At 34.1% G+C, this 14,521-nt stretch overlaps 1 protein-coding gene across 7 annotated transcripts in view; it reads right to left on the bottom strand.

Moving 5' to 3' along the window:
• Positions 1–14,521, bottom strand: part of DLGAP2 (DLG associated protein 2) — a 455,132-nt gene that overhangs the window by 227,223 nt on the left and 213,388 nt on the right. For all 7 annotated transcript variants that reach the window (XM_017814543.1, XM_017814542.1, XM_017814544.1 and 4 more), the window contains one exon: positions 13,041–13,073. In XM_017814543.1, the coding sequence (XP_017670032.1) occupies positions 13,041–13,073 (33 nt within the window). The remainder of the gene's footprint in view (positions 1–13,040; positions 13,074–14,521) is intronic.

The raw sequence follows: 14,521 nt of genomic DNA, 5'->3' as shown, positions 1-14,521 counted from the left end.
GCACACTGTCATATGAATCCCTACTTCCCAAGAGATGTTTTCTTTTCAACAGGTCTGACCTTTTCTTTTAAAATTAAACTCAAGCTAAAATTTCAGACCACCTCTTTAAAATCAGTATTCATCACAGTCACTTCTCCCAAGGAGAGCCACTGTACCAATGTTATTCCACCAGAAATTACAGCCAGAAAAAAGCTTGCCAAAATTTCAGTATAGCTAACTTACCACTGTATAAGCAATTACTTTTTCAATAAATAATGCAGCATTTATTAATCAATGTATTCCTTGTTCAAACAAGAAACAAAATCCTCTACTGTGCATATTTTAACAGTAGATGCAGTATGATACACTATGTTGCAAGGAAACAGAAAGAAGAATGGTGGGGAGTTAGTGCTCTAAATTCAGGGTGAAACAGGAGAGATGTTTACAACAGAGTGAAAAATGTTCCGTAAGGAATTGGTGAGTTGAAAAGAACATCAAAGCTGTGAATATTTACAATGCATTTATCTCTTTCTAAGCCAGTAAGAGAGGATTATCCTGGCATTTCTTGGAATTGCTCTGCTGTGTTCCCACATTTTAGTTGAAAACAATTATCATTCATTTCTACAGATTACATTTAATGTTGCTTCTCCTAAACAGTGTCACTTTCACTTCATAAATTTCTTTTGGCTTCACTGAACATTTGATGTAGCTTATTAAGCAGGTCTCTGTAAACTCAATCAAAACATACTAGATGTTAGCTGAAATTTAAAATTTAGTAACCAACCAATCACTATATAAAAAGCATACTTATGTATTTACTAAACTGAAAGAGGAGAGATTTAGATATAAGGAAGAAATTCTTCACTGTAAGGGTGGTGAGACACTTGATTAGGTTGCCCAGAGCAGTTGTGAATGCCCCATCCCTGGGAGTGTTCAAGTCACGTTGGATGGGGCTTTGAGCAACATGGTCTAGTGGAAGGTGTCTCTGTCCATGGTGGGAGTTGGAACAAGATGATCTTTAAGGTCCCTTCCAACACAAACGATTCTATGCTTCTATGATTCTATTTAAAACTATCTATATGTGTTAGATTCTGCCTCAGAGCCTTCTATTACTGTAGTCACTTAGGTGCCCATTGAAAGACAGCTGATTCGCAGCAGCTTAAAATAGGACACTGATCTCTTACTGAATTAAAAAAAAATAATAAAATGAAAGAACTCTTGTTAATAAACCAGTATATAAACCAACAAAAAAAGTCCTTAACTGGGATTCCTACACTCCTTTCAGAAATAAAATGCAGTGTTTAATTGCACTGCTTACTACTACAGCTTTTAAACCTTAAAAGTCATTCAAATGTTGATTTGGGCTTTTTTTCTAATTCTCAGCTGGAACCACTTGATTCTCTGGCAGCAGGTTTTTCCACAAAAAATACCCTCAGACAAAAATGATATACTGAAAACCATATAGAGTGACTGTGATTTTTTTTTAGCTACAATAACGTATTATTTAATATTATCTATTATTTAATAATGGATCTGCAGCAGTGTCCCAGAATATGATATGGAACATTACTCTTTTTAATTCTAAGTGTGAATTTTATATCTCTAGAGTTGTTTGTTTCTGAAGTTTTAACTGTAAATGGAATTCATTAGATGTTAATGGGTAATCTCATTTTTAGTTGTGAGGGTAACATAGGTTTGCAACAGGATGATAGTTATTTAGACCCAAACAGCAAGTGTACTTTGATTGCAATACCTTGCAATCAGTCAGCAGGAATAGTAGCCAACTACACAGTCAACTAGGGTTGATTTTGTTTCTGCTTCTATCAGTGTTGCACTTAGGATTCTTCTCCAGCTCTTCTGCCTGTTATCTCCATCATTCTTGGAGACAGTAACAAATTGCCTATTTCTTTCCCCTGTGAGTTGGAATGATTGATTTGTCAATGTCTAGTTAAAATATCTTGCACAAGTCTTTATATGTCATCATATTCAGAGGCTGATCTTTCTGAAAGATAATGTTAGGAATAGAGTACAGAGGCAGGCACAAAGTTTTCAACCTCATCTGTCTTGTAGAAGAAACTTAGTGCAAAATTTCTGTAACTGTCCCATTTCAAACACATTAATCACTTCAGTTTGCATTGCCTAGTCATTCGCATAAATCAAATCCTGAGCTTGCTACTTTGAAATAATTATGGCAGAAAGGTACTGTGTAGTTTAGAAGAGTACAAATGTTTTCCACAGACATATTAAAATGCTAAAATGGGACCAAATTCACTGTAGGCATTAAATCCATCATCCCTTGGAGGCTATGAGACTGGAAAAAAAACCCCCTGCATCAATGGAATAGAGCAAGAATTCCAAAGACGATGTTGGACTTGGTCCCTCTTCTGTTACATCTTCCATGACATCCATAGCTGATCTTTTGTGCTGGATGCTGCTGCATCCCATTAAGAGAAATGGGTGTGGTTAATCTCCTTCCATGTTCTCTCTACTCTCTTGTCACAGAATGAGAACTTGAAGCTCAGCTATATCAGTTTGGGAGATCATAAATGTGTCTGTCTCTTTTCAGGTTACGGGTAATCTGAGTTCACCTTTTCAAGGTTAAAGACATTGAACGCTAACAAAGAAATTAGATTTATAAAGATTCTGCAAATAAATCACATTTAGCTTATTGTGACTTAAGTCATGATCTACCACAAGAAAAGCAGCTACACTGTGTCATAAAAATAACAAACTTCTTTTGTTCCTTGCTGCTCTTGACTATCACTATCCTCTTTAAGTTTTTCCAATTCTGTTCTTGTGTAAGCTTCATCATTGAAAACTTCTCTTCCACAACACTGGCCTCTCCTTTGTTAAGTGGAATTTGATCTCTTGGCTACTTGAAATCCTCCATCAGTCAGTGAATCTGTCGTTTATTTACCAAATATCCAGAATTCAGCCTTGAAAGCTGAGTTTGCCCTTGGCTATATGTTTTGTGGGAGCTGCAATTATATCTATGGCTGTTGAAACTTCGAAACCCTACACTGATAGTCTTCTGTCTAAAGCAAGAATTTTTCCTGTTACCTTTTTTAGGTTTTATATGAATACGAAGACATTCATATAGAGAGCATAAAAAAGTCCCATATTTAAAACAAAGTGCACTCAGACTCAACCTTTTCAGGCAGAGAACCTTTGTTATCTAGCATAATTCCTAAATTACATATTGATGGCTCCAAAGAATTTCTCATAACAGAGACAGTCATAACATGTTCTTTTATCTGAGTGCTTTTACAATATGAAATAAATCATTCCAAGTAACCCTTTCCCAAGCTGGGTTTAAACTCTCAGCAACTGGCTAGCTAGAAAACATAGCACATATGTAAACCTTATGATATTATAGTTAGATTTAGCTAGGAGAAGAAAAGGCCAGAATTTTAACTGAATGGATCATAAAGTGTCTAGCCTGCTAACATAGGCCAAATAAAGAAGAATATTTTGGCTTAGCTTCAGAAATATCCCTGTTGTTTCTGTGATACAAAGCAAATATTGCAGTGGTTAAACAATCACTTAATTAGGTGCTTTAACACCAGAAAAGTGAAAATCACTATGTCTAGCACAAAATTATTTTTAAAGTAGTTTTTATAGAGTAAAAACAAAGGAAAACAAAGGCAGTAAGAAAACACCCACATGTTCTCCATCAGTAAGGGAATTAATTTTCTTCTATATCAATATGATGAACTGAAGTTACTGAGGAAAAGGTGAAAATAAAATCTCCATGGTGCCACTCATGGCATTAACTTAAAGATTTATTTAGTTCATTAAATCCATAACTTAAAATAATCTACAAAAGGAATGTTGTCCCATCACTAGTTTTGGGTCCTCTTGTTAAAGCACAAAGAGACGGAATTATCTCAACACTTTTAGAAGTTTCTTTTCAGAACGTCTGATTTGCATAGACATTTAGTTCTTAAAAAGGACACTGTCATGATATAGTTGACAAACAAGAAATGTAATGGGCATAATGAAAATTTAACATATGCTAAAACCCCCAAGAGGTTACTGTCTCCACATATGCTGAAAGAGAAATAATTTCCATTTTTTAATAATTAGTCCATCTCATAAAGAAGGTTAATAATGAATATTATTGAAAACAAGTTCAACATTCAAAGTTTCTAATTAAACAATGAGTCCATTCTAAACAGTGAAGAAAATTATTAACTCTTTTACTTCCAAGTAACTAGTTGGACCATGTATGAAGCCCTATATCTGGCAGAATACATTTGTTTCATTATGTTTTCATGAGGTACCTTAAGTAAAACAAATAAAGACTGAGCTATGACCCTTGTGTAGCATTAAAATAACAGTTTACTCTACTCGTTTTGCTAAGCATGCTGAGGCATACAGTGGTACTCCACTTGTACCACTGAGAAAATAAGCTATGGGAAAAGAACATACTAACCCAAGTTTCTGTTACATTGTATGCAGTTAAAACGTGGCAAACTAGCTCTGGGGTAAGAACGACACTGTGGCACATTCTGCCTCTTTATGCACCTTAAAGTCAATTCTTCAAGTGACTGGAATAATACCATGTCAAGATTTTTCTGAAATATATTTTTTAGAGATCAGCAATGAAGAGCTTGCTAAACATGCCACTGCACAAGCTAATTGCTATTAACACAGTTGCTGCCATCATACTTTTCATTTTCATGGTCAGTCAGCAGATACGAAAAAAATATTTCCAACTACATATTCAAAGTTATTTCTTTATCACATATTATTACAGAAAAATGTCAGCTTTAATATTTTATGAGGTATGTGAAGATTCCAGTGACTAAAACTGTGATGATAGAGGATGGAAAATAATCAGCAGGTATAGAAATTTAAAGCATTCTGCTTGAAGTTCTTTGCTGTGAAAGTCCTAGCTCTTTTTCTACATAATATTTCCATTAATACTGGTTGTAGCTCTGCACAAAATAAGAGCTCAGGATTTTCATAAATTGTTGAGGTGAACGTTGCCAGAAGTTATCTAAGATTTATGCAAATGCACACTCTAGGAGAAGTCAGCGTTCCTCCTGTATGGAAATGTATTTTAAATTAATGCAGGTTTTGGCTTCAAAAAAGCATTCCTTTTGCTATTGCATTGTTTCTTAACCTTTTCAGATTGATAATCTAGAATAGAAGTAAAAATCATTCATGTTTTGCTCAGTCAGAATGAAATGTGTACATGTGTGCAATAATAATCATGTAATTTATCTGTGCATGGGTTTCAGAAGATGGATTGGAAATATTCAGTCTTGAAGGTCGGGGTGTGTGGTGATAAGAAAGGAAGGTTTTCTTTGCTTTCTGTTACAGCTGTGCTTCCCAAACCTTACAACAGATTTTCTTAAAACTCTCTCTCTACGCAGAAGAGTTAAACGCTGATCAAGAAGCAATAACTTAACCTTGCATACGGAAGATACGGTGATGCTGTACAGCATTTTGCATCTCACTGGTGTTCAGCTTTACATCTAGAATTAGCTTCACCTTTTCCTAGAAGCAGACAGATACTGACAGTGACACATGGTTCCTGTTAGATTTAGAGCTGCAAGCTAAGGCAGGTCTAGGTTTCCTTATAAGCAGGTGTTAGCAGAGGCCAGACTGACCATCTGAGTCTGCTCTGAGCCTGGGACTAAGGGACAGGTCCAGGAAGTGATATGGTGAAAGTCAAATCAAGCCTGCAAACTGTCCACCTCAAGCTATACACTGCAGAACTTAAAACTGACCCTTAAGACCAGCCATTACAGCTTTACTGGCTCAAATCCATGGTAAATTAAATAAGGAATGAATGTTGAAATGTAACATTTTTTGTTTTTTTAAATAAATCTGTATGTTTTGGTAGGAATCCATGATGTTTCTTATCCTACAAAGGTGAAGAAGTATGTTTCTAAAACATAAAGTATGCTAGAAGCCGTAGGCAATATTCTGGAGACATTACTGTTAAACATAAAGAGATCTCCTTTATATACATACAAAGCAGTATTACAGTTGAATGAATACACAAACCCTAAGCATTGCAGAGCATGAAAATTAGAAGCTAAGGGAAAGCACAGACAGTTCACATTATAAAAGAAATGGTTTCATTTATGACACATAGTTCTAAAATAATATCTTTAAGAGAAGGGTGCTCCTGCAGAAATTAACATTTAGCAGACAAATCTGACATATATGAACTATTCAAAACAAGACATTTCATTGAATATGAAAACGTGCTAAACAGTTAGCAAAAGAAGAAAAATAGAGGAAAGAATTGTGTATTTATTCATATCTACTTCTATGCAAAGGTTAATTTAAAATAGGATCTTCTAGGCTACACTGACCTTACCTACATTGCTCTCTGCTCCAGCAAATACTGAAGTCCTGAGGACTATTTAGTCCCCTGAAGGGCTAAATTACATGTGCACCTTCATTCACTACTGGCAAAGGAAATATTCACATTTCTGATGCTGCGTGAAACATTGTGTTCTGATTACAGCCTCTGAGGCCAACTCTTCTTCCCTCATTCCCTGAAATCACAGGATATTCTGAGTTGGAAGGGACCCGCAAGGATCATCAAGTCCAACCCTTAAGGGAGTGGTCCCCACAGAGACCGACCCCACAACCTTGGCATTACCGGCACCAGGCTCTAACCAACTGATCTCAGGGTCAAATTGGCTTTTTATTTATTTATTTATATTGAAACAAAAGAGATGAGATGGTCCTTGTCTTTGGTTTTGTTTGTTTGGTTTTTTTAATCATAACAATGTAAAATGAATGTACAAAGAATAGCTTCTGCATTTGGGATTACATCCTGTTTGTTCAAATTAAATTAGATTTGTTTTTTTGTTCGTTTGTTTTTGGTTTGCACAAGTCACAAGAGTGGATCAGTAAATGAAAAAAACAAGAATAACAATGTAGTTTAGAGTACAGCTGTTTCCTGCACATATGAGAAATAAAAACAGCTGAAGAATTTACTTAATTTATTCAAAATATAAATGACAGGTGAAGGCCTGGAAAACATGTTTTTAAAAAAATATTTTCTTAAAATAAAATGCGATTTTTTCTTTAAAGACTTTTACCTTAAATTATCACAAGATATTCTGTAAAAGAAACATACCTAAATTAGTATCACCATACCTCACCCTGAGCTTACATAGGTCCTAGCCCTTTAAATATACCATTCTCTATTCAGTACAACTACATAAAATGGGCAGCTTTATTACTAGTTACAGACAAAAGTATTCATTTTACTCATATCATATATAAATTTGCAAACTATACAAATAAAAACTATAGATGAGTTCAAAACTGAACCTTCAAATATTTCAAGTATGACTAGACACTGAGAGCTTTCTCAGCAACAAAATCTTTAGCAGAAATACTGTAGACAACTTTTGCTGTCTGCCCAAAAGGAGGCAACATGAAGATACAGTTCAATATAATTTGAATAAAAAAATACTGTAACTCTTTCCTAAAAATCAGGATACACATCTCAACTCTTCACTTTATTTAAAACTCAGCACAGTTCAAGAATAATGCACATTGTGAATATACTATAAGTTGGTATCTTTAAGAAATTAATGAGTAGAATCCCACATATTAGCCTGGAGAGAAAGAGATTTAAAGATATTTAGGTTCATGCAATCTCCAAATTTTGTACATAATTTTTAAAAACATGTAGTGTACCTGAATTACATACTTTTGTAAAAAAAAGTTCAATATTTACAGATTACACAATGGCGAATGATAGCATATATTTCTATGAAACTTGAAAGCATTTTTATGAAGATGAAATATCAAATCACTTCAATTTGAGAGCAGTAGCTAAATTGTTAAAAATAAAGTTCATTAATGACACTTAGATCAGGAGGAAGGTTCATACTCCCAGTAATTTTACCATAACCTGTTACTTAAATGCTAGCAAGGAAGTTCACACAGGCACACAGATGTGAGTGTTCCTGGAAACCAATGTATTGGTGTACAAATAGATCAAAGCAGAAAGATCAAAGACCTTGACCCCGTATTTACAAAAAATTTTTCATACATAACTGAATAGTCAGCATTATGTCAATCACTTCAAGCAATAATTACAAATTATTATTATGTTGATAGCAGGAACCATAGACTATTTAAGCATTTCAGTGATATATATACAGAATAACATACTTTCTTATTTGAAGAAGCAACTGTGATTTATTTTTCTAAATAATTAGCAAGAAAAGGAGAAATATTAAAATTAGACAAAGTAGATGTTATGATCTGTTATTGTTTCCTTAAAAATTCCAGGATTATGTGTTGAGAAATGTACTTTGCTTCCTTAGACAATTTTAATTTTATTACTGATAATTGTCGGTCCGGTAAATACAGCAGAAGTATAAAAAAGTTAAGACTACAGGACTCTTGAAAGTCATTGCTAACAGTGGAAAAACTGTCAGTTCTCAGTGTGGATTACTAAATGTTAAGATTAGTAAAATGAAGATTAGGAAAATTCTCTGGAGTTATTAATATGCCTGTAATAGTTTTCCACTAGATACCCTGGGAGATGTTTATATTCAGAGCCAGAACTACACAGATGGAACATCATCAATATTAAGACATATTGCCAAGCTTAAGGTATTTTTTTCTGAACTACCTACTCTCCAGATTCTTTATTAAAAAACCCACAAAAAATAAAAACAAAACAAAAATAAAACAGACCAACAAAACAAAGCAAAAACCCAGGCTTATTTCCCCCACAAACTCCAACACCCTAGTATTATACAGAGCACAGAGGGTGGCAAAGCTGATAGTACCTGAAATAAATACACCACTCCAACACTGACATAGCTGAAAAAGGCATTTTTTTCATCAAGGAAAATATGAGCTTTTTGTTGTTACTGTAAATTATTTATTTATATTCCTTATATTTCCCAAATTCTACTTTATGCATCCTGTGAGCAAACAATTAAATTGTACAATTTGTTTTTCTTGCAGAGCATTTAAAACTTCTTTTACTAAATGAAAATAAAATTAAAAAAAAAAATTAAACCCATCCTCCACTATTAATCATATTAAAATCCCTTCTACAATTAATTGGCATAAACTTCTGTATGGGTGAACGAGTGACATTATCTAGCATTCTTGTAACTTTGATTAAAATTTACACAAATTTACTTACATATAATAATTTTATACAAAATTTTTTTTGCATCTTAGCTTGAAAATGTAAATCTTAATTTTCTGACAGTCGGATTTGTCAGATAAAATACAAATGTCAGAACTTTCTCAATCTTTTGACACTTGGACTCATGCAGTATCTATGCATTGGCTGTATGAACTACTAACTGTTTAACTTAACGAAATAACAAGTTTGGGAAAAAGACCCCAATGTGCAATGTGAGATATATTAAGAAATAGGTCTCACATTTATTTTACTACTTAATGGAGAGTCACTATTCTAAGTTTGCTACCACAAGCTTGAACCCACCAACCACTTCTTGTGCCAGTTACTGGCAAAAAAAAATGGGCATCTTAATTCAAACTGTTGTGCATAGCACAGCCCAAAAGAGATCTGAGACACTGAGGAAGAATCTGAACTACCTGGAGAAATTACAGAAAGAGTAAATCACTTCTGGAGTTGTGAAGGATATTAAAAATGCCTGGAAGAAAAGCTTCCCTTTGCATAGGCTTTGAGAAGACAGAATAGTCTACTGAAGTCTTAGCTGCCATCAAAATGACTTGTTTTCTGCTTTGGTAACATAGAAAATTATATTTGATAATATAATCCTTTCAAAACCTGTGAATAGATACAAAGATTTAGAAAGAACAGAAACATCTGCTAGAGTATTAATGGGGATAACTGAAACTTCTCATGACTCCTCCAGTCTTTCTAACAGAATACTTTGGCTGTCACAAAGACTGAGCTAGACACTTGTCTAAAACATGCTGTCCTCACTTAAAATCTGAGCAGGAATAAGGCAAAGAAGAACAACCCTACAATGTTTACAGGATAACACAATCTGTCAACTGCAGATCACTTCTGCAAAGGTGGCTGTTGCCACCTGTCTGAAAACACATCATTGCTGCTCTTGTATTTCCAGAAGAGGGATCAGCTCGAATTAGCCACACTAATGGGATTCTGCAACTTTAGTTTCCTCCCGGTATAAAATAGGCCTCGTGATCTTCAAACATCCCACACTGACAGGAATGGTGGCTAACATACTTTGCAATAACAGAGCAAACCCATGATTTTTGAAACAGAAAACATACAGCTTATACAAAAGACTGATTCTCAAATGGAGACTTCAGTATCGTCCATCATTCTCTTTAGAAGGGATGCAAAGGAAGACACATGACACATTGCCTGTGGAACCACAAGTTCCCCAGGAAAAACACTGAAACGAGAAATCTGTACCCTCATACTCATACTCGCTTCCAAATCTGGTATTTTTCACTTTATAAAATATGGACCCACATTACCCATACCTGTGCAATATCACATATGCAGATAAAACGCATTTGCTTCCTACAGAGCAGCATCTACTGCCAAAAAGTTATCAAAGGGCCCCAAGTGAAGAGCTCTGTTTTACACAGTCATTTGCTAATTACACTTCAATATACTGATAATCCAGAACAAAACTGCTGGTTTTGAAGGGGGAGTGATGGTCAGAGAAAGGATGAACCATAATAAGAGCAGTGAGACTGCAGATGACCAATTTGATTATCAGAACATGTGGCTTGCAAAACACTTCCATTCTGCCATCTCTCTTACAGAAGGCAGAAGATGATCAGAAACTCAACCCTAGCTGCCTGCAGGTTTTTTCAAGAAATGGCAGAGGAACTCAGAAGAGGTAAGATGTGAAGCATTGTCTTCTCTCCCAAGCCAGAGAGATTTCCTCACATCTACTATTTCTTGATTGAGTCTCTGCTCTTGAATGAGTCTCTCCACTTTGGAAATTAATACAGAAGGTCTACACTGTGGCGTGTCTGTCCTACAATTTTGCAAATTCATCTTAATATACTAAAGTACTTAGTGAACTTTGATTTTGTTTCTGAAAAGGAGAAGGGAAAAAAGGAGGCAAACAGTATCTAACATTAACTGATATTCTCTGAACTTTCCTCAGATACAAAAAATGCAAACTACACAATGTAAAACTTCTGAAGAAGGCTACAGAGAAGTCAGAAATTCCACATAGAACACCGCAAAAACTTGATTTTTTTAGTTCTTCCCTTGTCTTAGTCTACTATGAAACCATAGCAAAATTTATAAAATGTTGCAGAGGAAAATCATATTTTTTGAGGTTTCTTTTTTTGTTTTTTTGTTTATACAACAGAGATGTGAGGTTTCTCTTACAATGGCCTTCTAAAAATTAAACCCATATCTATAGAGAAACTGCTTCTTCATCACAAAATCACATCCAAAACTTCTATGAATGTTCAGTGTTAGATCAGAACTTAAGCTAATCTGGTAAGGAAAAAAATTCACTATGACATTTACGTCAATATTTTTAAAATTGAGGCAGATCATTACTTAATTAGCATTCCAGTAATACTGTGTTTGAGAGGAGAGACTGGTGATCCATCAGACATTCACTCCTGGGAAAGTTCATTTCAAAATAGTTAAAAACTGAATGTTATGTTCTTGAGGCCTTTTCCTACAGCAATATATATTTATCATTTGATTGCGAGTTTTCATTAATACAAATGTTAAAAAAATTTATTGCCCCTCTTTTTTTTTTGGAATTCCCTTTCTACAAAGTCCACTTACAGTTATTAATTTTTGCAAAGCTGAACAGGTATGAAAGAGCAGTAATAAAAAAAAGAAAGGAGGCACAGCATGTAATAAACCAGAACTAATTCAATGAATAACTTTAACACTGGATAATCTTAGCAGGAAAGATTGTCATGAAAGGCAAACAAACATCTATCTTATTTTTCCTTTTCATATATGTATTTGTGCTATTATAAATTTATCACATAAAGGACAAAGAAAATGAAAAAAAATCAGGAAGTGACTGTTTATTAAAGGAATGCAGTCAAAAAAATTTCTAAATCAGAATGCAGTAAAAAAATTTGTCTAAAACAATTATTTCTCAGTAGATAACAAGGGAGAAGCAGATAATTAATATTTAATTTACTGCGTTATTTCATTAGATGCAAGCTCTAAAAGCCTTCCACTTCCAGGCTTCCTCTCCTAATAACTAATATCTCCTAAATTTATAAAGCATTAGAAGCTTAATTTTTTTTTTTTCAGAAATTATTCAAGATATAAAGCTGAATGTGTTTGGGGACAGCCTAGCATCTATAATTTTATTTTTTAGTTAATATACTTTCCTCCAGCATTTACATTTGCTATTTTGAACTCCGTTTCTTAGAAAGACTCCAGGTTGATTTGAAACTAAGGTCAGCCTTTCAACCTTTTCTTTATAACAGCACCAATGTTAAATAAATAAATTAGAGATATTTTCCTCAAAAATAGGCTGCTTTAAAAATCGTAATCTCATTGCTTCAGCGTTCATTTAGGTAAATTGTGGGTCTCACCTTGGCATTTAATTAGTCACTTGGGAAAAAAACCAAACAAAACAAATCACCAAGTACTGTCATGTGGGCATATATTTGTACTGGATAAGTTATTGCTTAATTATCTTAATTTCAGAAGTTGTATTAATTTACCTCACCTGCTGAAATGTGTTAGCCTCTCTGTAAATGCAATATCAAATCTAAAAACATTTTTTCATTTCCCTTTTATGTCCATTATCTTTGTTTTCCATCCTCAAATTGATGTCCTTAAAAGTGTCTTTGCACTCTCTCGTACCCCAAAATTAATTTGACAAACACTCAAAAGAATAAGAAATACATATTTCAATTTTTGCTCTAATAGAATATTTGTCCTTTAAGGTATTTCCTGCCTGGAGCATGTACTGTGCTTTTCTCAGCTTAATTCAATTCATTTTTCGTATCTAACCATGGGAAGAATGTCTTTCCTTGTTTTTCATTATTCATGTAATATTTCCAAACTATTGTACATGCGTGTTGAGTCAAGTGTTCACCTCTAGCTGCTTTGAAAAACATTAGTGTGAAAACACACTCACCTTCAGGCTCCCCACAGAGTGTACACTGTGACTCTGCAAAAAAAAAATAGAAAATTATAATTTCTTTATTTTAAGATGTCACAATTATATCCAAATATAACAAAACTTAAGAGAACTCAAAGTTAGCATGAAAAATGCAATTCTATTTTCAGCACACATTTCTTAACGGCTGCAAAATAATCTTCAAAAAGGAGTTTCTGCAGGAAGAATTTTAAAACAGAACTATATAAAAGTTTAGTTACATTTATATAATTATCACCTTCAGAAACTGCAGCTAAATGCCTTCGTGTATCAGGACGTTTTGCTTCCACGTGACTTTTTTGTATTTTCATATATACCATACTGCAATTACAACAGTCACTCGAATGAAAGTTTAAGCCTCCTAATATTTTATTTTTGGAGGTAGCAAACAGTAATAGTGACAGAGTTGTTATATTCCCTTCCCATAAAAGAATCCCAAGTCCTCCCAGGCCAGAAAAGTCAAACAGTCATGTAAATATGCAGTTATACTCTGCAAAATATTCAAGTACAGAAATGAAGGAAATAAAATTCCATCATAAGAAATAGACAATCTCTAAATGTGCAATTACTATTTTATCCACACAACACTGTTTGGAGATGGCTGTCTTAAAAATTATTTTGCATAATGTACAAATATATACACACATGGAGGAAATATTTTGAAGTATCCCTTAAAACCAAGCTGCTTCAGGAGTTAGTATCAAGCTGTAGAAGAAAGCTCTCGTTTAGAATCCAAATACCCGAATCAATTGAAATCACAGGGAATGTAATCATGTTGGCAGATAATTCTGATATACTTGTAAAAGTCCTACTAGAACAAGAAAGCACAGTATATTTTAAATCACAGATCTCTGAAATCTCCATTTTAACACTCAGCTGAAAAATGACATCTCTAACAGTTGAAGTAAATATATATATATATATATATGCAGGCTCACACATGTGCATGTATATAATTTTATATACAATTACTACAAAAAGCAGTTTAACACGCCTGGTATATAAAAATCCAATACAAAAGCTTGTTGAAATTATCTCCATCTTGAATAACTAACAGAAGATTGGACTTTAGCTGTGATCTTGACTCAAAGGCAAAAAAAGCCAGAAAAATAGAATATGAAACATATGCACTGAACAGATTGACCTTTATAGCGCTGCTGTGACACTGACAGTTATTTAGAAGTACTTTCTCCATACAGATAAGAAGCTGTCTCATAGCAGCCCACTGTTGTAATGGCACTTGACCCTACATCTTTCATTTATTTTAAACATGTTAATCATTGTGGTTTTACTACTGCTAGATGCTGTAGCGTGCATGAGGGAAAAGAATGAGAAAAAATAAGCTTATCAGGCAGCTCTGCTGCTGATAGGTGGATCGCAATTCCTAGAACAGCATAAAGTTGCATGATTGAGAGGAATTAAATTCGATGCAGTGCAGCACCATGAAACTTGTAGCTGAA

This window comes from Lepidothrix coronata, unplaced genomic scaffold (assembly GCF_001604755.1).
Source record: "Lepidothrix coronata isolate B3197 unplaced genomic scaffold, Lepidothrix_coronata-1.0 Scaffold45, whole genome shotgun sequence".
Classification (NCBI taxonomy): Eukaryota; Metazoa; Chordata; class Aves; order Passeriformes; family Pipridae; genus Lepidothrix; species Lepidothrix coronata.
This window is presented reverse-complemented; position numbering and strand designations above follow the sequence as displayed.